General features: G+C 56.0%; 1 protein-coding gene and 1 non-coding gene across 4 annotated transcripts; both read right to left on the bottom strand.

Moving 5' to 3' along the window:
* Window positions 1–1,388: 1,388 nt before the first annotated feature.
* LIG1 (DNA ligase 1) lies at window positions 1,389–27,642 on the bottom strand. 3 transcript variants are annotated; one of them, XM_068991767.1, is made up of 28 exons: window positions 27,567–27,642; window positions 24,674–24,741; window positions 23,302–23,391; window positions 21,951–22,089; window positions 20,748–20,874; window positions 19,652–19,747; window positions 18,122–18,226; window positions 17,584–17,700; window positions 17,294–17,366; window positions 14,636–14,716; window positions 14,281–14,337; window positions 13,326–13,498; window positions 12,537–12,703; window positions 12,065–12,141; window positions 11,296–11,387; window positions 10,995–11,094; window positions 10,389–10,474; window positions 9,707–9,822; window positions 8,631–8,726; window positions 6,350–6,460; window positions 5,770–5,841; window positions 5,237–5,381; window positions 4,990–5,072; window positions 4,131–4,283; window positions 3,968–4,021; window positions 3,254–3,397; window positions 1,720–1,812; window positions 1,389–1,562 (listed from the first exon to the last, which is right to left on the bottom strand). In XM_068991767.1, the coding sequence occupies exons 2-28, from the start codon at window positions 24,688–24,690 to the stop codon at window positions 1,479–1,481; spliced, it is 2,748 nt and encodes a 915-aa protein (XP_068847868.1). In that variant the 5' UTR covers window positions 24,691–24,741; window positions 27,567–27,642; the 3' UTR covers window positions 1,389–1,478. The 3 variants fall into 3 exon arrangements, with proteins under 3 accessions (XP_068847868.1, XP_068847867.1, XP_068847865.1); XM_068991766.1 differs by lacking the exon at window positions 27,567–27,642 and adding an exon at window positions 25,765–25,885 and having other exon boundaries at window positions 17,584–17,697; XM_068991764.1 differs by lacking the exon at window positions 27,567–27,642 and adding an exon at window positions 25,765–25,885.
* On the bottom strand, window positions 23,893–23,965 carry TRNAC-GCA (transfer RNA cysteine (anticodon GCA)). Its single transcript has one exon. It is a non-coding gene; the product is annotated as a tRNA-Cys (tRNA).
* Window positions 27,643–27,873: the final 231 nt, after the last annotated feature.

The raw sequence follows: 27,873 nt of genomic DNA on the forward strand, positions 1-27,873 counted from the left end.
AATGGAGAAACCCCGTAGATACCTTCTTAAATAAAATGAAGGTCATCAGTAATGTAGCAAGTCAAAATGATGCATTCCAACTTATATGAGATTATGATGAGCTTTTGTTCCTTCAAACCTCCCTGACTGCCCTCCCGCCGACTCTCCCCAGAGCCCAGCACTAAGCATCTTCTGATGGGTTCCAGCGATTTTTAGGAGGAATTGGATGTCACCAGAACATGGTCTCCACCACTCCCCTCAGCTCCAGGGTCATCTCTTCAGGGTCCGTGTACTCCAACGTGATCCTTTCACCCCTAGACCTTACCAGGTCCCTTCTCTGCCTGTGAGGTAAGGTTCCTCACCAGGCACTACAGTTGGGGGCTAAGTGCAGACTGCCCAGGCCAAACCCTGGCCCTCCATTCCCTCAATGGTAGACCTGGGGAAATAACTCATCCTGTGCCTCAGTGTTATCATCTGCTTAATGGGGATAATGAAAGCATCTCCCTAGCAGGGGTGTCATGAGGGTCACTAGTGAGTGAGAAGATCCCTGCCCAGACCTGGCAGAGGGACATGGACAGTCATGGGCGCCTGAGGAGTGTGTTCACGGGGGCCCTGCAGGGGTGTGTGGGGGGAGTGTCCTTGGTCCCAGCTTCCTCAGGAAGACCCGGTTCCATGCCTAAGGGAAGCTCAGGACTCCACGCAGAGATGGCCACTGGGATCCCCAGACATACAATATTTAACACTTGGGATTTTACTTGAACATGATAAATATGGAGGCACATGAATTTGCCAGTGCTTTAAGGTGGAACTCTCAACGATGAGAAACAAACCCCATTTGTACAGTGGTGTGATCACATGGAATTTAGTTATTTTTTTCTTCCACCCCACCCCATCCCCATGACAAGAAGTCCAGTGAGGCAGCTGCCGCCCTTGGTTCACTGGTTAAGAGTTGTCAGGGCGACTCTGACTCTCCTGGCTTGTTCCTCATGGTCACAAGGTGGCAGCCCCAGCTCCAGCCATCATACCCACAGCTGCACGTGCATGTGGGTTCAGTTGCTGAGTCGTGTCCGACACTTTGCAACCCTATTGACTGTAGCCCGCCAGGCTCCTCTGTCCATGGGATTCTCCAGGCAAGACTATTGGAGTGGGTTGCCATTTTCTTCTCCAGGTGACCTTCCTGATTCAGGGATCAAACCCAAGTTCTCCTGCACTGGCAGGTGGATTCTCTACTGTTAAGCCGCCAGGGGAGCCACACTGTTACACACTACCAGAATGTGACCTGTGAAGGCCACACCCCCAGGGCCCAGCAAGGACACAGAGCAGGTGTTCAATAATTATTTATTGAAAAAATGACTGAACCCCAGACCCCCACTGAAACCATCCCCTCACACACACCTGACTTTCAAAGCCCACGTGCACAGGGCAACACCAGCCGTGCTGAGCACTAGCAGCCACACCCCGGACCCCGGTGCCCCCAGCCTCCAGGGCGAGCAGACACTCTAGTAGAACTCTTCCTGCTCGGAGTCCAGCTCAGCACCCTGCTGGTTCTGAATCTGACTCTGCTTCTTGTACAGACCGGCCACCTGAGGTGAGAGGGTGGGTGGTGGGCAAGTCAGAAGCCCCAGGGCAGCCTCATTTTCTTCCCAGCCAAATCGGGCCAGAGCCCATGCTCTGAGAGGCTGGCCTGGTGAGGTGAGCCCACCCCTGGGCCAACACCCATCCCTCCATCACAGGCCTTACCTGGGCACTAGTAGTGGCCTGCTCCGGCTTCTTGTCCTCACGGACACGAATAAACCGGGGGAAGCGGAGGGAGATCCCCTTCTCGCTGTCCACCTGGGGAAGGCGCGGGGGAGCGGTAAGGAGAGCAGGCAGCATTCCCCACCCAAGGTCTCCTCCCTGCTCCTGTGCCTCTGGCCTCAGTCTCCTGATCCATACAATGGGACTGAGTGATGGGTCATTGTAAAAATCACATCAGGTAAATCGGCTGTACCGACTGTTGTAAGAACAGGGGGCTGCTGGGGCTTCTGTTGCCATTGTTAAGAGGGCTGAAAGGCAGAGGGCACAGAGCCAGAGGTGGACTCTAAAACCAGACTCCGGGGTTCAAAGCCCAGCTCCCGACTCAGAAGCCGAGTGAACCTGGGCCCATTATGTGCCCTGGGCCTCTATTTTCCCATCTGTGAAACGGGAAGGTCAGTGTTTTTGAGGATGAGTGTGAACAAGTGCCGTGCCTGCTTCACCTAAGTGTGTGATAAATACTGCTCCCATTGCTTGTTACCAGGGAACCCTGACTGCCCCAGGTGGAGCAGGAGTGAGAAATTTCAAGAAGGAAACAAGATAAATTGCCTTTTCGTAGAAGTCTGCTGCTAAGCAGAAATGCGCATGCCAGATTTTGAAGGATCAGAAGAAATCCCAAAGGGAGTATATTTTTAAGGTTTCCTGTTCTTCAGTTAACTAGACTTCAATTTTAAAAGATTATATCTCCTGTTCTTTGGAAGGAGGATGCTAAGAGCTGCCCTAGTGCCGGTCGGTGGCAGGGGGTGAGGGTCCCCCGGGACACGGACCCTTTGGCAGATGTGGAGAATGGAACCACTAGTGAGAGAAATTAGGCAAGGAGCCTTAAAACTTGGAACGTGAAAATGAACTACAGTTGCTAAAGAAACGCAGGAGTTTCTTTTTCTCGTAAATGGTCAGCAGGAAGTATCCTAAGTTTTTACTGAAAGGAACTGCTTTCAAAAATTACTTAAGAGCTGAGTGTGAGACTGTAAGAAAGTGATTTTCATTTAAGAAAGTGATTTTCAAAAAAAACAAAAGATACAAATGTGGGGTTCCCTGACGGCTCAGCAGGTAAAGAATCCACCTGCAGTGCAGGAGACACCGGTCCCATCCCATGGACAGGAGCCTGGCACGCCGCAAAGTCGGCTATGACTGGTGACTAAGCACAATTAACTGAATCACGTTGCTGCACGTCTGAAACTAACTAACTCTGCAAACCAACTATACTTCAGTAAGAACGACAGTTAAAGACAAAATTTAAAAATTTGACAGTCAAAGAAATCAATTTCATTGTTTTCTACTCCTGGGAAATTTTTCCTTTTTTTTTTTTTAAAGGAGACTTTGATCTCATTGTCTGAAACCCCAATAAAACGCCACTCCGGTCTTCCGAAGCATCGCCCCGGAAGCACAGACATGGGCCCCAGAATCCCCTCCCTGCTGCTCTCCAGCCACTCAGCTGGGATTCTTTCGGAGGTCTCCTCAGGGCCCCCCAGTTACTCACCAGGCCCCGGGCCGCAGGGTAGATGGGGGACAGGGAGAGGTCCGCGCACTTCACCTCCCACACGTCGCTGGGGTCCAGCCAGTGGTCGGGGGCCACCGCGCCGTCAGCCCGGACATAGGAGCGCGGGGTGGGCAGCACTAAGGCCTGCAGTCGTGCGAGGAGGAGGGAGAGGGTCTTGGATCTAAGTCAAGGCCGAGGGCTGGGGGAGGGAGGGCAGCGAGGAAAGAGGGAGGAAGGTGGGGAAGGGGAGACACAGACACCCCTCAAAGTAAAATGCTGGCAGGGGCGAGGGGTGATGAAAGAAACAGGAGAAGGAAGAAATAGAGACTCTGGGAGCCAAGACAAGAAATTAAAGGCAGAGAGAGAGGAGCAGAGACCCAGAGACGGGAGTCAGAGACCAAGAGAGACAGAACCCAGACGGGGACACACAGACCAGAGACACAAACACGCAGGAAACCGGAGCGCACCCCAGACGCCCAGCGCCGGGCCAGCAGCCACCCCAGCGACCAGAGGCTCCGCTGGCATCCTGAGGGCGAACTCGGGGAGCCAGCAACATGCCCTGCCCTAAGCCTGGCCCCGAGCGCGGCAGACAGGGCTCCCTGAGGCGTCTCAGGCCCAGAGCTGGCGGGGCTGGGACTTGAACTTGGACGTGCTGGGCTCCCCCGGCCAAGCCTCCCGCACGGCGAGAGCCCCGAGCGGGTGGGGAGGGCTCACCTGGAGCCTCTGGTGGTGCTCTTCCAGCTCCTCGTCACTGAAGCCAGTTCCGAGCTGCGAGGAGGACAGGGGTCAGTAGCTCTGCTTCCCCCCAGCTCCTGTGGGCCCAGGATGAGCTGGGTCTGCCCCTCCCTGGCCCCCGCCTCCGGGGTCCACCCAGTACCTTGCAGATGGCCTGGAACTCCTCGCTCTCCTCATCGTATGAGGCCAGCAAGAAGCCTCCGTACCGGCCGGCCCGTTTCCCCTTGCCCAGGTAGGCACCAATCACTACGAGGTCCAGGGTGTCGCCCACACCCTCGAGGTAGTCCTTCTTCAGCTAAGGGGAGAGAAGGCCGGAGATAAGGGTGGGGAGCTCAGGTGTGAACCCCCCTGCTGGTGTTGGGGGGCGCTGGGTGAGAAGACCCAGGACAGACGCTGGGAGGAGAGCGGACAACGGACAGGTTTCTCAGCTGAAAGGGCTGATGAGAAAGGGGCCACTCTGATGGGAGGAGAAGGTGGGATGGAGGGGACGGGTCAGGTGGGGAGACTTTGGGGGGTCACCCCAGATCCCCCTTCCTTTAGTACGGAGGGACATTCCACTCATTCACAGGGAGAACATCTATCCACTCATTCCAGAAACTAAATTAAGTGCCAACTGTGTGCCAGGCAGGAGCCTGTTCCTACCCCAGGGCCTCTGCACTTGCTGTGGCCCTGCCCCTGGCTTTACCCTGCTCGTTACTCCCCATTTGCGTCCTGGCTGACCTCCTGGTGGAGGGCAAGAACAGAGAGCTCCCCAGGCTCCCTCATCTTGCCACCTGGGGCGCCCAGACAGGCGGTTCTCCACCAGTCCTCGGTGAATTTGTTCACGGGGAGCAGTGCAGGCAGCAAGGCCGAGGCGGCTGCCGTGGGAGGCGGGAGGGAAGGAGCAAAGGGCCCCAGAGCTCAAATGGGGTGAGCTGGGGATGGGGAGTGGACCACCCAGCAGAGACAGACTTCTGGTCCCTGAGCTCAGAGAGCAGGCGGGGTGAGAGGGTGGGCGGCACCTTGAGCCAGTTGTGTGACCTCTTGGCGATCTCGTAGGTGGCGTCCACGTCCAGGGTCTTCACCATCAGCCCCTCGCAGGAGTCTAGGGAACACAGGAGAGGCACGTGAAGCCCCGGCTCACAGCCTCGCAACAGCTATGGGTGGGACTCTGGTCCCGTTGTCTAGGGTGGGGCCGGGGTGGGTGCAGATCACGGAGCGGGGAGGGACAGTTTGGAGGGGGGCACAGACCTTGTGGGACGCCCTCACCTTTCACCGACTGCTCCAGGAACTCAGCGATCTGCTCCGTGTCCTTGGTGTCCAGGGAGGTGGCAAAGACGAACTCGCCCTCCGTCTCTACGAAGTTCTCCCGGAGCAGCTGCCGGCGTCGGGAGAGGGGCTCACGTACCAGGGACTGCGGGGCGGGATGAGAGACAGACGTCACCGTGGAAATAAAGAGGAAAAGCCCGACGTCAGGCAAAGCGGGAAGCGGGTGGGTCACAGGTCACCCTGTGGCTGATGGAGATGAGTATGAAGAGGGGCGTCAGTTTTCATCTTAGGCAATTCTCTAGTGTCTGGCTTAATAGAGGCTGGATTCTCACGTCTGCTCCCGCCCTCAGGCCGCAGTGGGTTGTTCTCATTGCAGGACAGGCATACAGATGGGGAGTCGGAAAGGGGACGCCTCAGGGGCCATACTTTGAGACCCACTGCCTGAGCGTGGCCTCCCAGCTCAGCCCACTGGTTCCCAGGTTTACACACCCACTTCATCCCCCGACTACCCAGGACACAATGCTGGAACTCACCTCTCCGTTGAGGTAGATGAGGTCGAAGGCATACAGACACACCTGCACCTGGATCTCTGCCGCGTCCACCTCCTGGGTCAGGAGGGATGGAGACCCGGAGTGGGGGCGGGAAAAGGTGAGATGGGGCTGGGTGGGGGCCCTCCCATCACGCCCAAGGCAGATACCCAAGTCACCTGCCACTCTCCCCTTCTCCCCAGCCAAAAGGCTGCACGCCTATAAGCGCAGCAGTGATGCCGGCCGCTGGCACTGAATTACGGTAGCAGCCATCTCATTCCCCTCTGCTTGCCTGGCCTCCCTCGCAGCTAGTGAGGGTGACATGACAATTCTGGCCAATGAGAGTAAAGACGTTTTCTGGGGTGCAGGATGAGGGGGCTCCTGGAACAGATCTTTCATAATAAGAAAAGACCCCTTCCCTCCTTCCTATTTGGCATGCTGGGATGAGAACGTGATGGCCGGGGCTGTGGCAGCCATATTGTAAAAGGCTGAGTGAACTACATTCCAACTGACAACTCTGTCTCTCTGGGACAGGGCAGGATTGGGTGGAAGATGATGGCAGGTGCTGGAGTGGGGCAGAGGCTACCTTGCGTTTGCGGGTGGTGAGCACTTGGAATGGCTGGATCTGCTTCTTTTCCCGGTCCCAAGCCACAGCTTCTGTGTCTAGGATGAAGGATGTGACTGATGGGAGTTTAATCTGAAAGGTGAAAGGGGAAAACCCAGAGCATCATGAGAGGTGGTAGATGAGGCCAAAAGACAGATGGAGAGAAACCAGTTTATTTCCCGTCTACATGGAGAAGATCCAGTGACAAACGGATGCCAGCCTTAGAGACACGCGTGAACACAGACGCCTTCTGGTCCCCACTGAGAGGGGAAAAACTAAGTTTTCTGAGGACTTACTATGTGGTCCCACAAGCTGGAAACCCAGGAGCCTTTGTCATCTTCCTCTTCTGCTCATTTTACATTCAATTCAGCCATGAACTTGTCCATTTTCTCTCGGAAGTCTCTAAGCCGTCCACTTGCCACCACCTCGCCGAGCCCAGTCCAAGCCTAAGCTGCAGCATCCTACCAGTCTCCCTGCTCCTGCACTGACTCTGCCCAATACACTCTCCTCACCGCAGCCAGGCTGCTCTCAGCAAACCCCACATCTGCTTAGTGCTCATCCCTGCTGAAAACACACGGCTCCCCAAACCCTTGGAACCTCTCCTTGGCCAGCCCCCGCACCCCTTCACCTCACCTAGCCCCTCAGACTCACTCTCTGCACCCCCACACACAAGCCTTTCTGGTTCTTGAATGGACTGTGCCCCTCCGACCACAGGGCCTTTGCACACGCTCTGGACTTGAGAATCTGTATGGCTCCCGGGGCCATCCACACTGTATGCCCGGGCTGTGCTCGGTGATGGCCCTGTCTTCCTGACACCAAGGCTAGGTCTTACTCTGCTTAAGGCTCACAGGATGCTGGACCTTTTCTTCAGAGCCCAATCTCTGCGTACACCCAGAGGTAACAGCAGGGCTCTGATGAAGCCCTGCCTGCTCTGCCGTCTGGGTTAAAGTCGCAGCCTTCAGCACAGGGCTCAGCACAGAGCAGATGCCCAGTAAATACTTGACTGAACGGGTGAAATAAGCCAGATCCCACCGACCCTGTACTGTGACCGCCTACGTGAAGCTCTAGCACAGGCAAGATGAACTTACATCAGTGGTTGTTGCCGCAGGAGGTGGACGGTGGGGGTGGGGAGAGGGGCCTGCCTGGCACGGGGCATGAGCAAACACTCTGCAGTGATAAACACACAGAAATGTTTTATATGTCGATTACGTGGCTGGGTGACCTTGTCAAAAATCTTCAAACTCTAAGGTCAGAACCTTTTATGGAAACTACGCCTTAAGTTGGTTTTAAAAACAAACAGCACTTGGCACATCACAGGAGCTCAATGAATGCCTGCGTCGCACTGTCCCTCTGTCCTCGCTGCTCTAGGAAAGAGCAGACGCCCCCATTAATTACAGAAGACTAGTCCTCTCTGCGGGCTTCCCTGGTGGCTCAGTGGTAAAGAATCTGCCTGGACTTGGGTTTGAGCCCCGACTCAGAAGATCTCCTGGCAAAGGAAATGCCAACCCACTCCAGTCTTTTCGTCTGGGAAATCCCACGGACGCAAGGGCCTGGCAGGCTACAGTCTATGGGGTCACAAAGAGTCAGACACGACTTAGCAACCGAATAACAACAAAGTCCTCTTGGACTGAGAGCTCCTAAAGTAGGTCCACACGGCCCTTGGGAGCAGAGACAGCCTGGCTCCAGGGCCCTAGAGATCCAGCCCTATTTACAAACTGTGGGCCAGCGTGCAGGCTTCTTTCTCCTCCACCTTCATCCCAAACCCTCTCCCCAACAGAGTGTGATTCTGCCTTTCCTGGCCTCCGCTGCACCAGAGAGCCTGTGACCCGGTGCTGCACAGGGGAACCCCAAGCTGGGGTCAGCCGAGGGTGACAGGAGGTGCCTGGAAAAGCACTAACTTTCCTCATGGGTGCAGACAGCAGCTGGAATCCCTTTCCCACCCATCTTGTGTCTGGAAGTGTGGCAGCTACCTGGAGACCAAGGGGCCAGGCACAGGGATGAAAGGCAACGAGCCAAGGACAGCAGACCCAGCTGGGTTTGGAGAGACCTCGGTCCTCAGCTGAGCCAACCCACAGCCACCCGCCTTCAGATTTAAAGGGGAAAAAAAAATCTGCAGGCGTTCTATTATCTATAACCCAACACACCCCAATCTCCTTGCACTCACTCCCGCTGCACCGGGCCGGCCTGGCTGGCCCTCCGTTCCCCACTCCCCTACCAGCACCCCTCCCTGACCCCCCAGGTGGAGCTGGCGGCAGGCACTCACCTTGGGGATGCGGCTGATGATGTCAGGGTACCTTCCAGTATTGTCCTCCTGATTCCTGCTGAAGATCTTCACCTCCCCACCTTCCAGAACGTGAATCTGCCACCATGGGGGAGGGGAGAGGGACTCAGAGCCGGGCCCACCCCCGGGAGCCTGGACTTTCTCTTCTTGACCCCACTTCCATGAGCAGAAGGTTCCAGAAGCTCTGCAGGAGGAACTGGGGCAGAGACCTGAGCGAGTCCTCTCCTGGGTTCAGAGGGCGTGTCCCAGGCCTGTCTGTGGAGCCCCTGCCGCCTTGTCTTCATCTCCAGTCCACCCTCTCCTCCCCTGGCTAGCACAGGTGCTTTGCTGTGTGTGTGTGCGTGCCAATTTGTCTGGATGTTGTGATGCTATAAATAACATTCTGGTTTTTACGATTTAAACGTATTCATTTTAATACGTCTGGGTCACAGTCCTTGAGCAGAGCCATATATATGCCACCTAACATGCGTATTACCCCAAGAAACAGTAGTGTATGTGTGTATAACATGACTTTAAATATATATGTTTTTAAGTCACTATCACTATCAAGTCATAGTGATTTTCTGCTCAGCACTGTATTTCGAAGGTCCATCTATGCCGAGTCTATCCATTCTACTGTGTGTAGCTGCCTCAAGGCACCACAGGGAGGCGCCCACCGAGCTCGCTTACCTGTCCCCAGGGCGTGGCCCCACTCCCCCCAGGACAGAAGAGCCACAAGTATCCTCACAGCCCAGACCAAGGCCGTCTCCAGCCCTGGGAGCTGGGACACACGTCCAGGTAACCGCACCGGCTACATCAACACGCCCACCAGCAGGGCACGCATGCAGCCCACGCTTTCTGAGCTCCTACTGCCCTGGGTCAGGACTTGACGATGTTACCCAGTAAGATCTGTGTTCAGAGGAGCCAGTCAGGTGGCTGTGACCGCACCACTGGAGGTGGGAACTAAAGCCCCCAGGGCTGTGCGAGACCAGATGAGCAGTCATGGCGAGGCCAGCCGGCCCCATGCTCAGGTCTGAGGGACCGCACGCCCCAGCTCGACGGCGCGTCCACCCCCTTACCTGTGCCCTCTGCCCGTCGTATTTGTATTCACAGGTGAAAGCTGCCTCCTCAAAGCGCTTCAGGACCTCGCTGACACCCCGGGTGGGGTGGGCCAACATTGGTTTCAGGGGAACCCCTGGGAGGGGAAGACAGAGTGAATTCAGATAGAATTTACTGGGGGTGGGCAGTGAATTCACGGAGGCAGGGTGGAGACTGCTAATCGCCCTCAGAAGCGATGCGTGCAACACCTGGGTCTGTCATCACAGAGCCTGGCCGCCCCCTTCTCGAAAACTAAAACAGAAATGCGAGCGGTCTAGAAACTGGAGCGACAGCCTTGGAAAGACAAAGTGACAAGAGAAGGAACTCGGGGTGAGCCCCGGGGTGCAGCGCGGCCCCTCCCCTGCCGCCCGCCTCCCTCTAGGCCCTTCCACAGACAGAAGAACGAGATGCCGCCTGCCTGCCGCACTGCCTCTGGGGTATCTCGGGGACAGCAGCTCTAACACGGAAGCGGGAACTCCACGGAGACGAGGCACGGCTCAGGAGACAGGGTTGGCTCACGGGAGAGGGGGGTGCTCTCTGAGCAGGGGGCCCTGTGCTGGCCACCCCGGGGATGGAGTGGATGGGAGCCTGGTGGCAGCCAGCCCGGGGCGAGGCTGTGGATGAGTGGCAGCGGGCGGGGGCAGATCTCACGGAGGCGAGTACCTGGGCTCAGCCTGCAGTGCTCCGGGAGCCGCTCCAGGCCGTGTTCCAGCAGCACGGGGACGATCCGGTCCAGGTCAGGTACCTCACTGGGGCAGGGAGCAAGAACAAGGCGGGCGGGGGTGTCCTTCTAGAACCCTGCTCGCTGGCTGAGATCCGCCACTGCCTGCCTGTCACCCCTTCCCAGAGTCAGCTCCTGCCTCCCTCGACTCCCCTCGTCGCCCCGACTGTTGTGGTCCTTCATGTTTCTTCCAGGCTGGCCTCCCCCTCCCAATATTCCTGTTTAACAATGGTCTGGGGCCGGCCCGAGAGCGACAGTCTGCAGGTCTCCAGGCAGGGGCAGAGTCCTCTCCATGACCGTACGACCCTCACGGTGTGGCCGTCATCAGGCCCCTTCTGGGTTTCTCATGGCCTTTCCACATGCAGTCCTGCCTGGAACTCAGAAGCCTCTGCCTGCCTCTCCCCTTGGCTGTCAGGGTCTCCGCCTCTCCCCGTCCCTGTGTCCCTGACCCCTCGCTGTCAGCCGCCTCTCTGATCTTTGTCACCTCCCCGTGCCCAGCGCCCGTCTCGTCTGGATCCCCACCCAGGGCTCTGTCGCCCAGGTCTCACCAGAAGGTCTGCTTCAGGATCATGCCTTGCTCCTCCAGCCACATCTTTCTGGCTTCTGCTGTCTTGCCCTTCCCAGCGTCCACCACGGCGGGGGGGCATTCTAGGATGAACCCAAGAGGAAGGGGCTTTGGGAAGGGCCCGACCCGCCTCAGCCAGCCCCGGGTTCACACAGGGTGCTGGTGAGACGTTCCGCAGGGAGAGGGGCCTGGACGGGCAGAGGGAACCAGGTGGGGGTGGGGGTCAGGGGAAGGGTGGCCGGGTTAACTCGAGTGGCAGCGTGGGGCCGGCCCCCAGGGCTCACCTTGACCAGGGGGCGTGAGGCTCACGGCCTGGGCAAGGGCCGCCAGCACCGACTGCTCAGCCAGCCCGAGGCGCAGCCGTCCACTCAGGGCTCTGGGGAGACAGTGGGTAACGGGGATGAGTGCGCCTCGTCAGCCCCTTGCTCCTTCCTCCTCCAGTCTCCCCACCGCGACCCTCTCCTCTAAACCAGAGCAGCCTCCAGAGCTGAAAGGGACCTGTGATCACACAGCCCCACTTGACAGAGGCCAGCCACAAACCATCACGACCGCAGGCAGTGCCTACAGGCAGAACTAGGGGTCTGGCAAGGCCTCCGTCTCTCCTCAGCTGCCCTCTGACGAAGCAGTGATAGCAGTGATGGCAGTGATGGCAGGGGTGGGGCTGGGGCACGGCCGGGCCTGGAACAACCTGCCCAAGGGAGCCAGGGTGTGATGGCCAAGAACCTGTGCCCGCACAGGCCCTGCTTGAGACAGCGACCTCGGGCATGAGGCTGCACCTCCCTGTGTCTCCATCTCCCCTTCTCTAAATGGGGGTGAGGCTCACAGCCTCCCAGGGCTGCAGGGACGAGCTCATGGGAGAAAGCGCGAGGCACAGGCCAGGGCAGACATCACTAATCCACCGCGGCATGCTTCACCCATGAGCCCAGGCTTCTCCAGGCAGCACTGCTGAGAAGAGGAGCTCCAGTTCGCAGTGCTCCCATCCGAGGACGGCCAGGGCACCAGCAGTGATGCGCCTGCCAGGCCCCTCCCCACCTCACAGGCCCACACCCTCACCTGGCAATGAAACGCGCCTCTGAGTGACGGCAGGCCACAAAGAGGCCTTTGATGACATCCATCTTCTTGGTGGTGGACTGGAGAGAAGGGGGCAGGGCGGTCGGTGCCGGGGGTGAAGGGAGGGGGGCCATCCTCACTGCCTGGGGAGCTGCCGCCCTTGGAGACCTGCCCGCCTCCCAGCCCTGCTCCCCAGTCCCACGGCCCAGAGCACAGAGAACAGTGAGAAGCCTGTCCTCCTTCTGGCCTCCCACCCTGGCTCTGCTCAGCAGGTGTGCACGGAGCCCCATGGCCCCTATTACATTGGGGCTAGGATCTCAGGAGAAGAGTCCCGCAGTCTTGAGAGCAGCAGGAGGAGAGAAGTTCTGATCCCAAAAGCAGGACCGAGGTGACCCCGCCCTGAGCAGTCGAACCAGAGCCTTCCAGGTCCCCAGGAGGAGAGGGCCTGGGGAGGGCCAGCCGCCCGCCCACTCACAGCGCTGCCCGCCAGCTGCGCGATGTCCCGGAACTTGGCGAAGACGCCGGCGGCGGTGAGCGCAGGTGGGGGCAGCACGAGCCTCTGGGTGCTGCGGCTGCTCTCGGCCACCAGTCCCACATCACCCTTCTCGGCCACCTCGGCCCGGACGGACTCCAGCTGCCGACCTTGTGGGGTAGAGGGGGCAGCGGCTGAGCGCCAGGAGGGGTGTGGCCGCCGGGCTCCCCTCTCCAGAAGCCGGGATGATGAGCCCGTCTACACCAGAGGGGTTGTCTGGGGCGGCATCATCAGTACGGAGGTGGGATTTAAAGCCCTGGATCTCGGCCGACTTCCTCCCTGGCTTCCTGGTTTCCTGTCCGTCCTCCACGCGGGTCCAGGACTGACCCTGCCCCTTGCCTGCCTGGGACCTTTCCACGGCTCCCCAGCGCCCCCACGGAGCACCCCAGGCCCTGGGCAGGTGGGCAGGTCCCGCCCACTCAGCCAGCCCTTCCCGGACACAACCCCATTCTGTCCCCAGCTCCCCTCGTGGCTGTTGGCCAAAGCCCTTAAGGGCCTCTGCGACTCCCCGAGCCCCGACCCTCAGCCTTGCTCTGCGCCTGCGGCATCCCTCTCCCCCACCTGGTCTGGGTGCAGACCTGGTCCTGACTCCCCCCGCTCTCAGCCCATCAGTGGCCCCCTTCCCCACCCTCCACCTTCCCAGTCCCTCCCTGTCGTCTCCTGGGCTCCCCACGTGCTCCCTGGAAGACCCCCGACCACCCAGCCGGGCATCCACCACCACCCCCGCCTCACCCGTGGCCTGGGCCACTGCCTTGAGGAGGATGCCCTCTCCGATGCCGAGCTCCAGGCCCTGCTGGGGCGGCCCCAGGCGGTTGAGGCTGAGGTAGAGGACGGGTAGGAGGTCAGCAGGTGACAGGGCCACCACGGAGCGCAGCAGGTTGCTCAGCGTCTCCACCATCCGGAGCCTGGAGGAGGGGACAGGGGTGAGACCACCTGACATTTCAGTCAAGATGAGGTAGGGGAGTGTGGTGATAAAAGAAACGCAGGAAAGAGACGAGGAGGGGGCTCACAACCAGCGCCCGGTGTGTGACCCGAGCCACAGGCACCGCCACAGGCTGCCGGTGGGACAGGAACTCCACCTGATGAAGAAGGGGACGACCATCTACAGGGAACCAGCTGATGCGTGTGGACTGCTTTCCGGGTGCCAGGCCTTGGTATTAAGGCTTCAAAACGTTCTGACTCCCTGAATTTTCATAGCTGCCCTGACCTAGATGTTATGTCATTTTACAGGTGAAGAAACTGAGGCACGAAAGACTATGTAACTTGCCAAGGTCACAGAGCTAGCGAGTATCAGGCCGAGTCAGGGCTCTCGCCACAAACAAGACGTGGGCTTTCTCTAACACTGAGGATCGGGAGTATCAGCCAGGCGGCAGGTACTCTTGGTTACTTGAGCTTAGTATCCAGTTCCTGCCGCCAGGCGGTGGAGCCTCTCTCCCCACGCCAGGGATCACGGGGTCACCCTCCTGTCTTGCTCTGACCAACAAACCAGGCAGAAACGATGGCGTGGGCCTTCAGAGGCCTGTGGCCGCTCCTGTGGCCAGGCCTGTGGTCTGTGATCTCGTGCGTGAGGGTGCAGCTGAGCCAGGCGGGGGTTAAGAGGATTAAACAGCTGGAGGCACAGCCAGGGCCAGTGGGACAGAACCGCGAGAGCCCCCGCTGGCCCCGGCCAGGCGGCCTGGTTAATTACCGAGCAGAGACCTCCTCGATCTTCTCGAACGCCCGGGCCACAGCCAGATAAGGGACCCTGGGGGGGGAAGGAAAAACAGGAGCTGTGCGTACACCCACACTGCCTCTGCCCCAGCTCCCTGCCCCCACACACCTCCCAGTCAAAGACCTGCTGATCCCCAGGTGCTCGCAGGCAATCCGGACCCCTGCCTGGGGTTCTCTCTCCATCCCCTTCAGAGAGCCCAGTGGTCTCCCCAAAACACTGAGGGTTGTGGGGGTGGGGAGGATTGGCAAATCTCTCACTGAAGCCTCCGGAGACAGGGCCCCCCACCGTGCCAGGGACCAGAGGAGGGGTTCTGGGGAGGGCCACGCCTCACCTCTGGCCCGCCTTCCAGCAGGCATCCTCGATGGGGTGGTAGTTGTTCTTGGCAGGATTGTAGCTCGGTGGGTCCAGGTGTCTGTGGAGGGAAAGGGGAGGCTGCAGGGTAGATGCCTGGGTCGAGGAGAAGCCATTCCGCTGGCTGGCATTTACTGAGCATGTCCTAAGTGCCAGGTACTATGCCAGGCACAAGGGCATGGAAATGAACGAAAGCGAGTTTGCTAACCTGGAACTCATGTTCCAGTGTGAAAGTCAGCGGGGGGGGGGGACAAACAAGACCAAAAAGCAGAAGAGAATAAATCATTTTTCAGTATTAAAACATTTTTAAGACAAAAACCAGGTAGAGGGAGAAATCAGAAAGGCAGATGCTACTTCAGAGGACAGTTGGGGAAGGCCAGAGGAGACATCCGGGCAGAATGATGCCAGGGGTTAGCAGAGTGCGGAGCAGGGAGAAGAGCGTCCCAGAGGGGAGCTGCCAGTGCAAAGGCCCTGAGGCAGGGACACGCCTGGCCTGCTGGAGGGACAGGAAAGGGGTCAGTGTGGCTGAAGTGGAGCCATGTGATCCGAATATTGTTCAGTTCAGCCGCCCAGTTGTGTCTGACTCTTTGCGACCTCTTGGACTACATCTAGCCCGCCAGGCTCCTCTGTCCATGGGGTTTCCCAGGCATGAATACTGGAGTGGGTTGCCGTTTCCTCCTCCAGGGGATCTTCCCGACCCAGGGATTGAACCCACGTCTCCTGTACTGGCAGACGAATTCTTTACCACTGAGCCACCTGGGACACCCATGTTGATCAGAGTCCACTCCAAGAGGCAAGGACCCCTCTGGGTCAGACCCGCCCTCACTGTGGCTGGAACAGCAGGAGGAAGGTGCAGTCCCTGGGTGCCCCAAAGAGCCAGGCACCGTGCGAAGGGCACTCCATCTGCTAGCAAGTCAGTCCTGCAGGCACAGACTCACCTGCCCCCCGAGTCACATAAGGAAACTGGGCAGTGGTTAAGTAGCTCACCTGAGGCCACACAGCTAGTAAGCAGTACAGTTCTCAGACTATGTTCTAGGCCTCTACATCACCGTGCCTCGGGAAATGCCTCACACCCACCCCGTTAGAGCCTCGGCAGCGCAGACTCTGCAGTCACACTCCTTTGGGTTAAAATCGCTGCTCCATCAGTGACCAGCTGTGTCCTGGTGAGGAAGCAATTTCCCTCTGAACTAACCGTATGATGGAGCTACCCGGAGTCCCTGCCCTGACACGCCCTGAGGTTAAGGAAGAAATTAGGGGGAGAGTTCCCACTCCTTGGCGTGCTTTGTGGGGAGCATTTTTACAACACTGACTCCCCAGCCTCAGACCTATGTCTCTGCCAAATTTGGGGTGAGGGAGAAGACTGCCGACTGTTTACAGCTCTTCAGCTTTCCTGTGCAGACAGGGCTGAGGATGGCTGAGGCGGATGGAGCACGCGCAGTGAGTTGTATGGGCTCAGTATTTGATAAGGGGTCGCCACCTGGTTCTTCCTATTATATTAAAAGGAGAAACGGCAGAGCTGAGGGCCGTCACACTGCCTGGCTCAAATCCCAACTCTGGCACACTCCTCATCTGTGGACTAATCAAGGCAATCAAAATTTATAATAATAGCAGCTACTACTTGCCGAGTGTGGGCATGGCCAGACGCTAGTCTGCAACCCTCAGGGGGAAACTGGCCCAGAAAGGCTAAGTCGCTTGGCCAAGGTCATCCAGCTGACAAAGGCGGAGCTGGGACTTCCAAGCACTCCAGAGCACTGTCCTGCCTCCATGCCTCACTTTTCCCACCTGTGAAACGGGCGTCCCAACAGAGTCGACGCACAGGGTTGCTGTGAGGCTTCAATGCATCAGGATATGGAGGGCACAGTGTCTGGTGCGGGCACACCGTTTACAGTGGATAAAAGGGTGTGCTTTCTACCATTAACAAGTCCTCATATTAAAGGCGAGGAAATTGGAGGTCCTGACAGTTTGTCTGTCGCCTGGAGACGGCCATCAGTGATCAGGTTGAGAAGAGTCTAAGAAAAACGATCGCAGGATCCCAAGAAGTAAAAATCAGGACACAGAACTTCATGTCAGACACCAAGATGGACAAGTAATATAAGCATGGGCGTGTGCCCAGGGAGCAGGGCAGGGGTGCAGAGAAGAGGCCCGGCGTAGGAGCTAGGGCAACTCGGCTTCCAGGCCTGGCCTTACCCCCACCCTCCCTGTGTATCCCAGGGAAGATGGCCTAGCTGCTCTGGGCTAATTGGTTTCAATGCCTGGGAAATGGCTAAAACACCAGCTTCCTGCACAGGCCTACTGCAGAGATGAAGTAAAAAGGCATAAAAGAAACCTTTAGGACGTGACTTGACACAGAGGAGGCTCAAGAAAAGGAGCTGACCTTTCCTACATTGCAGTCACGTGCTGAAATGGGGCCACTTAATCTCACTAATAAGGTTGCGACTGGGGTACAAACTTGTCATTAAGAATCCCAGATTTTTTATTAGACTAATTAAACCTGAATCACAAAACTCTAATGCTGAAAGGCTATTTGGCGATTACCGGTCTCCGTTTTGGAGGCCCACCTACAATCAGATCAGGGAAACCTGGGGCTCACTGGCTTACTTTGTTTCATCTGCTGTTCTCTTCATGGATCCTGACTCACCCCTTGGTCTCGTCCTTTCTTAGAGCACCAGGTCCTTCTTTCGCTTCTTTTTTGACAGCTGGCTTCCGGGGGGCTGAGGAATGAAGCAGGGAAACAGTGGACCCTTTCTCCTTCCCACAGCCCCCACCTCCCAAGTTCTCTCCAGGTAGCATTGCCCCATGCTTGGGGGCGGGAACACAGCAGGAGGGGTGAGTTAGGCTTTCTCACCCACGGGAAGGCCCAGCTCCTTGGAGAAAGACCCACCTGCCTCTTCCCTGCGCAGCCCTGAGAGGTGACGGGGAGACACTCACAGAAGAAACTGCTGAGGGTCTTTGGAGCTTTGGGGGGCGGTTGAGCCTGGCCATCCTCCTGCGGTTCCTGCTTCACCGTCACCCCGGGCTCTGAAACGCTTTCTGTCGGGGACTCTGCTGAAAGTGAGAGAGGTCAGATGGTGATGCAAACTTTAAACGAATGTATTTCTTGGCCACGAGGCACGTGGGACCTAGTTCTCTGACCAAGGATGGAACCTGGGCCCCCTGCATTGGGAGCACAGAGTCCCAGCCACTGGACCCCCAGGAAGTCCCCAGTGCCTATGATTTCTGAAAGATAACTTGTTGGAGGATGACTGGCTCTTTTTTCCTCACATGTGTGGAGGAAAAATAACAAGAAAAATAACAATAGTAACAAAACCTACAGTTTCCCCTAGAATGTGCTTTTAGACAAGACATTGGAGAATCTTATTGAAGTCTTATCTAAGCCTTATTTACATTAACTGTCCTCTAAAGACATGGGACCACCCCCCCAAAACCAGAGAGAGGGCCCCAGGAAGAAAGAGGGTCGGACACTCACTGGAGGTCTGGGGCTCAGGGGGCGTCGTGGGCTGGTCCCCGCCTTCCACTTCCTCCTTGTCGCCCCCTTCAGGCTCTGGGAGGCTTTCTGTTGGTGTCTCTGCTTCTGAAGACAGACAAGGCAGATGCCAAGAAGTGTCACTGGGGACCCCTCCCCGAGGGCTTCTGCATTCCCAAGACACCCTGCCCGTTTTATCTTCGCTGTGCTGACCGCACGAGTGAAGTGACGGGAGGGGTGAGGGTGGGTCAGCCCTGGGCCACGCAGGGACCTTGAGGGAAGCCAACCCCAATGCTTGCTTGTGTAGCTGAGAAACGGAGAGGGCCAGACTTTTCTTATAAACCATTATTTTTGAATTATTCACAGTGAAATAAAACTGAAAAGGTTTCAAAATGCCAACGATAACTTGTCAGAGATAAAAATAAAGTTTTTTAAGCTGATTGAAAAATTAAAAAAAAAAAAAGAAAAAAACCACCTCCAGGGTAATAATAACTGCATCAACTGACTTGGGAATAATCTGCCTTAGTAGAGAGAAGTCATCCCCTGCCCTGACCCCCAAAACCCCTGGACACAGATAAGGGCTAAAACTTCATAATTTACAGTAAAATTTGTTAGACTAAAAATTGCCAACCAGAAATCAGACCTCCACCAAATTCAGACCTTCCCTGGAAAGGACAAACCCAATAAAGACCTCTTATTAAAACAAATGACGGAGACAAAGCCTGATTATCATAATCGTATAAAGGCCCCAAATGATCTGTAGATCAGATGTTTATGGCTCCATTTCCCAGGTAAGATATTTTACATTTTCAAGGGAAACGGGCTGGAGGCTGTGTGACCTACTAGCTTGCAGCATTTCACTTGTTATTATTAGATCACATTCTTGGTAATTCATGACATCAGCTTTCTGCAAAGCTGGGTACTCATGGGTGGTGCAATGAAAACCAAGTATTAAATGAAAATCAACATGAACAGGAAACAAGGGCAGCAGTTGTCAACTGGACTCCAAAGTCTGAGCAATTGTGCAGTGCCCAGGAGACTAACTGAACATTTAAGAATTAATTTTTTTCTCCTTTCAATGCTATGTATATTACTTTCTCAAATGCCCAAGCTGCTAGAACATAAATAGTTGTTTGGACATAACTCAACAAACTGAACAGTAAAGGCCTTGGGGCAATGAGGCAGTTATTAAGACACTACGGGTCCTGGAAGTTTGTACACTTCTTTGCTTTTTGGCAAAACTTACAATAAAAACAAATCATTTAGAGGAAAATATTTTCCATACGAGAAATAAAAAGAGAGAAAAATGGGAAACTATATATGAATTAAGATGGCCAAACTAACATATTCCAGAACGCGTTCATGACAAAATTCCCTGGGCAGTGTGGGATTCTGACGGAAACGCGTGGATTCCTGATCGAAGTGTCAAATCAAGTGGGGTCCCCACACCCTGTCCTCCCAGACAGGCCCCCACCACCACAGACACACAGAATGAGCCTCTCCCCGCTTCCTCCCTCCCGACCAGGGTCTCACCTCCTTCCTCCTTCTTCTTCTTAGTCTCCGGGTCCTCGTCCTCGCCCTGCTCTTTCAGGACATCTTGAAATGTCCGTTTGGGAAGCTGCTTCCGGGCTGGAAAGACAAAGGGCTCAGGGTGGCCTCCTTGCTGGCCCACTGGACCCGCCACAGTGGGCTCAGACCCCGTGGTGATGGCCCCCGAGACGGCTCTGGGGCCCTGCCCTTCTCCGCCTGCCCCCCAGCCACCACCCGGGTGTGGGCCACATCCTTCAGGCTTCTGCTTCCTGGCTGTGTGGCCACGGCAGGCAGGTCCCTAACCCTAACCCTTCACCTTGGGAGCCAGCAGCCGCCCCCTCTCTGCCTCACCTCTCGCCACACACTATCCTCAAGCCCTCGCTGCCCCCACATCACACCTTATCCTCAGAGACGCCGAGGCGTGTGGGGCTCCCCCACCTGCTGAGCTGTTCCCACCCCGAGGCCTTCACATATGCTCTGCTTGGCGGAAACTCTTCCCTGTCACCCTTTCTCAACAGAGCCAACCCCGACCAAGACCCTGATCCAAGACTCAGCCCAGACTGCAGCTCCTCTGGGCCCTGTCTCAATCCGCGCCACCCCCGTGCCTGCATGTCATTCCTTACAGCAGCACCGTCAGTGGAAATATACAGTGAGCCATGTGTGTCATCTGAAGCTTTCTAGTGGCTATACTGAGGAAAGGAAAAAGCACCAGGTGCATTTAAGTTTGGATAATCTTGTTTACTTGACCCAACATAACCAAAATATTATTCCAACATGTTTTGAATATGTAAAGTCAGTATCATTCTTTTTCCTATGCTAGGTCTTCAAAATCTGATGCACTTACAAACACATCTCAACTGCACAGTGAATTTTCATCAGAAACACTTGATGTGTTTAGATTTCATACGCTCTACCGGTGAGAAAGCCCAGAGAAGGGAAGTCATTTGCCCAAGGTCACACAGCCAGGGGCTGGTGGAACCGTGCTCTTAACCACAATGCTAAGAGCACAGCTGGCGGGGAGGGGGGGCGCTCAGTGGTGGAGAGATCCACCTGTGGACAAAGACAGGCGGCTGAAACAGCGTGGCCCGGGGGCCCTTACCCGTGCGACGCTTCGGGATCCCTGATGGGGGCGCAACCGCTGGGGAGGGGCTGGAGCGGGAAGGGCTGCTCTCAGGCAGTGTGACAGGACTGGGAGGTGAGGGCTGTGGAGAGTCTGAAGCAGGCTCCTGGAAAGGAAGAGAAAGAGCAACTCCTGAGTTGGGGGAGACGGAGGGAGCACCCAACTATATCAGTTTCCAAACACTCGGGAGAACAGGTGACTCAGCCCCAGTTCTGGCCTCTTACCTGGGCCATCACTCCACTCCCCTGTGTCATTTCACGGTCCCAGACTGTCCCTATTATGGACCACGGTAACAATTTTTTTCCTTAAGTGACAAGATCTTTGATTTTTAGCTAAGCATAATATGGCCCAACCAAAAAGTGGTGGCTCAGATGGTAAAGAATTTGCCTGCGATGCAGGAGACCTTGTAGGTCCCTGGGTTGGGAAGATCCCCTGGAGGAGGGCATGGCAACCCACTCCAATATTCTTGCCTGGAGAATCCCCACAGACAGAGGAGCCTGGTGGGCTACCGTCCACAGGGTCACAAAGAGCCAGACATGACTGAGCGACTAAGCACAGCACAGCACAGAACATGGCCCAACCAAACACTTCCCAGACTTCCTTGCAGCCAGGTGTGGTCAGGAGCCTAAGGACTACCCTTCCCAGACTCCCTTGCAGCTAGGTCAGAAGCCCCAGGTCTACACGATGCAGTGTAAGGGCAACTGGCGATGGAAGGGGGTGAGCAGTGGGCGAGACAGGATGTCGCTTCACCATCGGCAGACTGAGAAGCGCTGCACTTCGGATGCTACCTTCAGAGCAGCCAACAGGCAAGAAATGACTTAAATGAGGGGAGCAAGTGAGCCGACTTGGGGAAGACGGAAAGCCTTCGGTTCCATGGGTTCTGAGCCCTTCCTCCACAGCAGGCATTCTCTCCCATCACTGTGTAAATCAACTCACAGCACCTTCACGGCCACCCGTGATGAGGGAGACTACCCGAAGCTGCCCGAGCCACCTGAGGCTGCCTGCCAAGGCATCCCCAGGGCAGAGGCAGGGTTAGGTGCACAGAAACCAGGCCCAACAGCTGAACTCCTCTGCCCCCTGGGGCATCAGCTCCAGAATTCTCCTGAGCAGCTGCTGCACTCAGCTCCAAGGCCAATGGGAATGACGCTTCTGGTAAATGGGGGCAGGCTGCTGGGGCCCCACCTGGCTTCTGGGGGTGGTGGGGGCTTCCTCTTCCTCCTCCTCGCCCTCGCTGCCCAGGACCCTGGTTGCCTTCCTCCCCGGCCTCTTCACTGGAGAGTCACTGTCAGACACCACTCGATTCCGCTCCTTCAGTGCCACCCTGGAAGGTGAAAAAATGGAGGTTTTTCCAGCAGGCAGAGTGGGGACGCTGCCCTCAGACTCTCCAGCAATTTCATTATGTTTCATTCCCTTCCTTGACTTTCAAGCATGCAACAATTCCCAGAAGCCTCCTTGGCATGTATTTTTTTAGGCTATGTTGGGTCTTTGTTACTTTTCTCTACTTGTGGTGCGTGGGCTTCTCACTGTAGTGGCTTCTCCTGTCGCAGAGCATGGGACCTAGGGCACTCAAACTCAGTAGTTATGGCTTCCAGCCTTCACAGTGCTCAGGCTCCGTGATTATGGCACATGGGCTCAGCTGCTCTGCAGCCTGTGGGATCTCTCGGAACCAGGGATAGAACCCACTGCCTCCTGCATTGGCAGGCAGATTCTTTACCACTGAGCCGCCAGGGAAGCCTTCAGCATATACTCTGAAACACCCATCCCCCCGTCCCACTTCTCTGGGGGCTCCTGTGTGCCCACCCTGTGCTGGGTGACGCTGGAGGAACACACGAAGTCCCTACCGAGGGCAGACAATGGCCTCCAACACTCCTTTGGAGACTTTCTTTCAGTCAGTCATGGAAGACCCTGACCCCCTAGGGAGGGACTACACTTCCCAGCAACATAAAAACAAAAGGGGTGGATCTCAAAGTCAGAAGCGTTGATAAATCATGGCCTGGTCTTTATCACTGACTGAGCATCTTCTATGAAGCAGGCCCTGTTCTGTAAGTTGTTAGGGTGTTGACGCCTCAAGTCCACACTGAAAGCCTGATGCAGACCATGAAACCCTGTTACCCACGTGGAAACTGGGCACTGGAAGTAACGTTACTCTCCCCAGGCCCCAAACTGGGAAGGTGAGCTGAGTCTACCTTGAACGGTCCAGGGACAAGGTCTTCCCAAGAACTTATGACAAGGATGGTGGCGGAGAGAACACTGTTCTCTTCAGATGCAGCCAGTGGCAGGGTCCCTGACTTGCGGAGGAAGTCTGCTCCAGAATGAAGTCAAGACACTGGGCCAGAGTCCTGAAGACCACTCTGAGGTTCTGGATCCAGCTATACCTGAAGCTGACACTACCTTTAGCCTTTCAGGTTACAAGAATCAAAAATTTGCCCATGGAGGCCTGAGACATCCTGAGCCAAGTCTGTTAACACCTGCAGCCAACAGAGTCCCGACTGATGAAGGAACAGATTCACCACCTCCCAGCCCCAGAACGTACTTCGGAGGGGACTCAGTTTCTCTGATGCTGTTGGAGGTCTCCTTCTCTGGCTTCTTCACTTTGCCCTCTTTCTTGGGCTGGAAAAATGACCTGGAGGAGCAGAAGAGGGGGAAAAGAAGTGAATAATAACAGTAGCAATAACCCCTCTAACACATGCCACATCCCTCAGCTTCCGATGCCCGTCCCCATTTCTGGCACACCACAGGAGACTTTGAACAATCCCCTTATATGGATGAGGAAACTGAGGCTCAGACAGAGGAGGCAGCACTATGTGCTTTTCTGCCTCAGCTCTCCTCTCACGTGAGAGCCAGGACACATCCCAGTTTCCCTCCTACAAGTATTAACTGTGCACTTACTATGTGGCAGGGCCTGTCCTGGGAACCCAGGGGCACAGGAGCGGCCCAGACACAAAGTCCGTGCCCTCAAGGGGCTGACGCTCCAGGAGTAGGCAGACATTAAGTGAAAGTGAAATCGCTCAGTCGTGTCCGACTCTTTGCAACCCCATGGACTATAGCCCACCAGGCTCCTCCACCCATAGAATTTTCCAGGCAAGAGTACTAGAGTGGATTGCCATTTCGTTCTCCAGGGGATCTTCCTGACCCAGGGATCGAACCTGGGTCTCCTGCATTGCAGGCAGACGCTTTACCGTCTGAGCCACCAGGGAAGCATAAGCAATGTGTTCATTGCTTAGTTGTGTCTGGCTCTTTGCAACCCCATGGACTGCAGCCCACCAGGCTCCTCTGTCCATGGGGATTCTCCAGGCGAGAATACTGGAGTGGGTTGCCCTGCTCTCCCTCCAGGGAATCTTCCCAACCCAGGGTCTCGGTCTCCTGCATTGCAGGCAGATTCTTTACTGTTTGAGCCACCAGGGAAGCCAATAGCTAATATGAAATGTTCAGAAGCGTTATCTGCTCTGGAAAAGGTAAAGTAATAGGCCCTCCCTTCCACCCAGGCATTACCGGCCCTTTAGGCTGGATCATACTTTGTTGTGGGGGGCTATCTGGGGCACTGTAGGATGTTAACAGCCTGCCCCACCTTTACCCACCAGATGCTAAGGGAAGCCGCCTCTCCCCCCAAGTGGTGACAACCAAGAATGTCTGACATTCCCTGCTGGAGGGGGTTGGGGGGAGCTGGAAACTGCCCAAGATTGGGAACCACGGGGCTAGGGTCTCTGAACCTTGCAGCCACTAACATTCTCAGTTACTACCCCACCTGGTTTTCCAGTGCCCCTCCCCACTCTCCATACTGCTCAACTCCTGGAGATTCTACGTAAAGACTAACCCGAGTTCTTCTAAGATAAGGGCAGAGGTAGCGAGAGGAGCAGAGAATTTGGAGAACGCGAGCTGCTGGTGGGTGGGGTGGGGGCCCTTACCTGATGCTTCGCTGCATGATGGTATCAGAATTCTCTCCCCCCTCCTCCTCCTCTCTGGCCACCAGTTTCTGAAAAGAACATCCAAAAATACTTGATTAGGATACTCATTTTTGTGCAGAGATCAACACACAAAACACACTGATTGTGTGGAGATCGGAACACATACACCTCTGATAGGAGAGGAGAAACTTTCACAAATTGAGGTTTGGGGAAATCACCCTGAAATCTACATCATCGGGCTTGAACTTCACGCTGACAGGCCTGACATATGGGCTGTCAAACATAATAGGCAGCTGCTTTAACCAACGAAAGAAGAGAATGCATTTACCAGAAATGAAAAAAGTCTACTCTGAAGACAGGGCTAAAAGCCTTCCTTCCTATGAGCCCAGACCAGCAGCTCTTCAAAGACAAGTTTCCTTTCCCAGGTGCCCAGGCCATAATGACTCTGTGTGTACATGCTCATCTTTTTCTTCTTTTGGAAACCTTGAAAGAATGTGTCCCTGGTCGCATCTGATATACGTTCTTTACTCTGTTGTTTAGTCACTAAGATGTGTCTGACTCTTTTGCAACCCCACGGACTGCAGCCCGCCAGGCTCCTCTGTCCATGGGTTTCCCAGGCAAGAATACTGGAGTGGGTTGCCATTTCCTTCCCCAGGGGATCTTCCTAGCTCAGGGATCAACCAGCGCCTCCTGCACTGTGGGCAGATTCTTTAACACGGAGCCACCAGGGAGGCCCACTCTTTGTTCTAACAAGATATAAATCTGCTGAAAACCAGGCTTCACTGGGGCAGTTCCTCAGAACTGAAAGGCTTTCTCCTGGGCTAGAATCCTCCATTTGGCTCAAATAAAACTCTTTTTCCATTCCTATATTATTTCTATTCCAGCTTCAAATGTTCCCCAGTCCTTCCCTAAGTCTCCAAACCAGTCAATGCTCCCTCTTGTCACTGTCCTTCCCCATCACGTCCTCCCTTCCTTCCTTAACTCTGGCAGACTCCAGTACACCTTTCATCGCTCTCTGGGCCCTGCCTCCTGCCCTCCGTCTCACTGGGCAAAACCCCAAAGCTGTTGATTGAAGCCAACTTTCCACCCACCCTGTTCCTGCAACCGCAGAGTAGAGCGGGACTAGCCGCCAGGAGTCCTTCGGGTTGCGGTCCAAGCCTCTCCATTTCCCCAGAGCGTTCAATTCTCCAGCTCTCTCAGGCTGTACTTCAAAGCGGCTTCTTTAGTCGCCAACACCGACTCCACCCGCCGCCGCCGCCAAGAAAACGCAAGCAAATGCGAGAAAGGCAATTTCCCACCGCCTTATCTACCTCCTGCTGCACCTGCGCACTGCTCCGAATCCCAGCTGTAGGCACTTCGACCACCCCCAGCTGTACTCTCATCTGAGATCAGACACTTGACCTGCGCACCAGATCTCATGCCCTCTGACCTCCTCAAACCCCGTGCTCCAGTAAGTTCCTCCTTTCTCTCCTCTAGATCAGCTTTTCTCTCTCTACTAGACCATGCCTATCGATCTACAAATCGGCTGTGATTTGTCCCATCTTAAAAATCAAACAAAATCTCTTCTCTTGAGCCTACACGTTCCAGCAGCTATGGCTCAATCTCTCCTCCCCTTTTCAGAGACGTCATAGAAAGAACTGTCCCAAGGCATCATCTCCAGTCTCTCTCCTCCCATCCCTGCTTGAACCTTCAAGTTTCTCCACATCCCTCAGCTGGCCCTTCTCATCAAGGTGACAGGAACTCTGGGTTGCTAATTCCAGAAGTCACCTCCTGTTCCTCATCTTGGCCCATCAGCAGGATTAGAAACATCTGACTCCTTGCTCCATTGAAATTCTTTCTTCATACCACACCCTCATCTTGGTGTCCGTAAATAAATATTAAAAAAAAAAATTCAAGGACTCATATTGCTAGTTTTCTATGCTGATATCTCTACCTGGATATCTAACCAACATCTCAGACCAGCTCAAGAGCCTTCTCTCTTCCCTCCCCAAGCTCTTCTAGCCCTCCCTCCACCATCTTGGGCAATAAGCACAGTGCTGTGTGTGCTAAGTCGTTTCAGAGTTTTTGCGACCCTATGGACTGTAGGGATTTTCCTGGCAAGAATACTGGAGTGGGTTGCTATGCCCTCCAACAGAGGATCGATCTTCCAGACCCAGGGATCGAAGCTGTGTCTTTCAAGTCCCTTCATTGGCAGGCAGGTTCTTTACCACTAGCGCCACCTGAGAAGCCCACAATAAGCCCAGACCTTTCAGCTCCCCTCCCCTGGACCCCACACCTACACGTCTCTTCCCTTGACTCCGCCCCCTCATCAGGCATACACAAGGCCAGACCTCTCTCCATTCAGAAGGTTCTCGACCTTTCAAAAAGCCTTTGCTTTAGGCCTAGATCTTACCACTGACTTGCCCCGCCCCACCTCCATCTCCCTGGGCTCTCCCTTTAAAGCTGACCCTTCTCCTTCAACCTTTCCCCGGCCCCGCCCACTATTAAACTTTCCTCTAGACCACCCCCTTCCAGGTGGGCCTGCCTCCCCAGCCCTTCCAACTTCCGGGTGACCCCGCCCACCTAGAGCCTTTCCCCGCCCCCTCATCCCTATATAACCACGCCCCTTTCAGGTAGTCCCGTCCCTCCAGGCCTCTCGTCAGATCCTGTCCTGTGCAGTTTTCGGTCTTCGTCTACCTTCTACCTAATCCTGAACCTCTGACGGACGCCGTTCCGCCCCCTCCGGCGGCCCGCAGCCCGCGCACTCCCCTCCGCAGCGCGCTCCCGGCCACACCAGCCTGCCCCCATGTCCTCTCCTTTGCAGCCGACCTACTCGGCGAAAGCTGGAGCCCCGAGTTGCCGACACGCGCGCTGTTCAACAGCCCTGAAGCCCCGCAAGACTGGTGCCACTTGCCTCGCGCCAGGCCCGCGCGCCGCTGTGCTGAGCGTCTCGCCCGGAGCAACCCCGCAGTCCCAAATTCGCGCCACCGACTTCGCGCGCAGACTTCGGCGGGCGGGGGCGGGGCTGAGTCGAGGGGCGGGGCCGGGCGACGTCCGAGCCGCCGTCGCGAGGAGGACGCTGGGAGTTGTAGTCTCCCGGTCGTGAGACTCCCTGGAAAGGGGATGAAGTGGGGCGAGCCCTCCCGCAGAGCACGCTGGGAAACAGCCCCGAGCCTCTGTTGCTCTGGATTGAGGAGTGACCAGCGGGAAAACGGAGATTC

This window comes from Capricornis sumatraensis, chromosome 20 (genome assembly GCF_032405125.1).
Source record: "Capricornis sumatraensis isolate serow.1 chromosome 20, serow.2, whole genome shotgun sequence".
Classification (NCBI taxonomy): Eukaryota; Metazoa; Chordata; class Mammalia; order Artiodactyla; family Bovidae; genus Capricornis; species Capricornis sumatraensis.

Bases quoted from the DNA above. Each gene is read 5' to 3' on its own strand.
- LIG1 (XM_068991764.1), bottom strand. From the start codon at position 25,839: ATGGAGAGGCTTGGACCGCAACCCGAAGGACTCCTGGCGGCTAGTCCC. The intron at 10,475-10,994 runs GTGAGACCTGGG...TCCCTGCCCCAG, and splicing joins ATCCTGAAGCAGACCTTCTG to TGAGGTACCTGACCTGGACC. The intron at 1,813-3,253 runs GTGAGTAACTGG...CGCCTTCCCCAG, and splicing joins ACCCTGCGGCCCGGGGCCTG to GTGGACAGCGAGAAGGGGAT.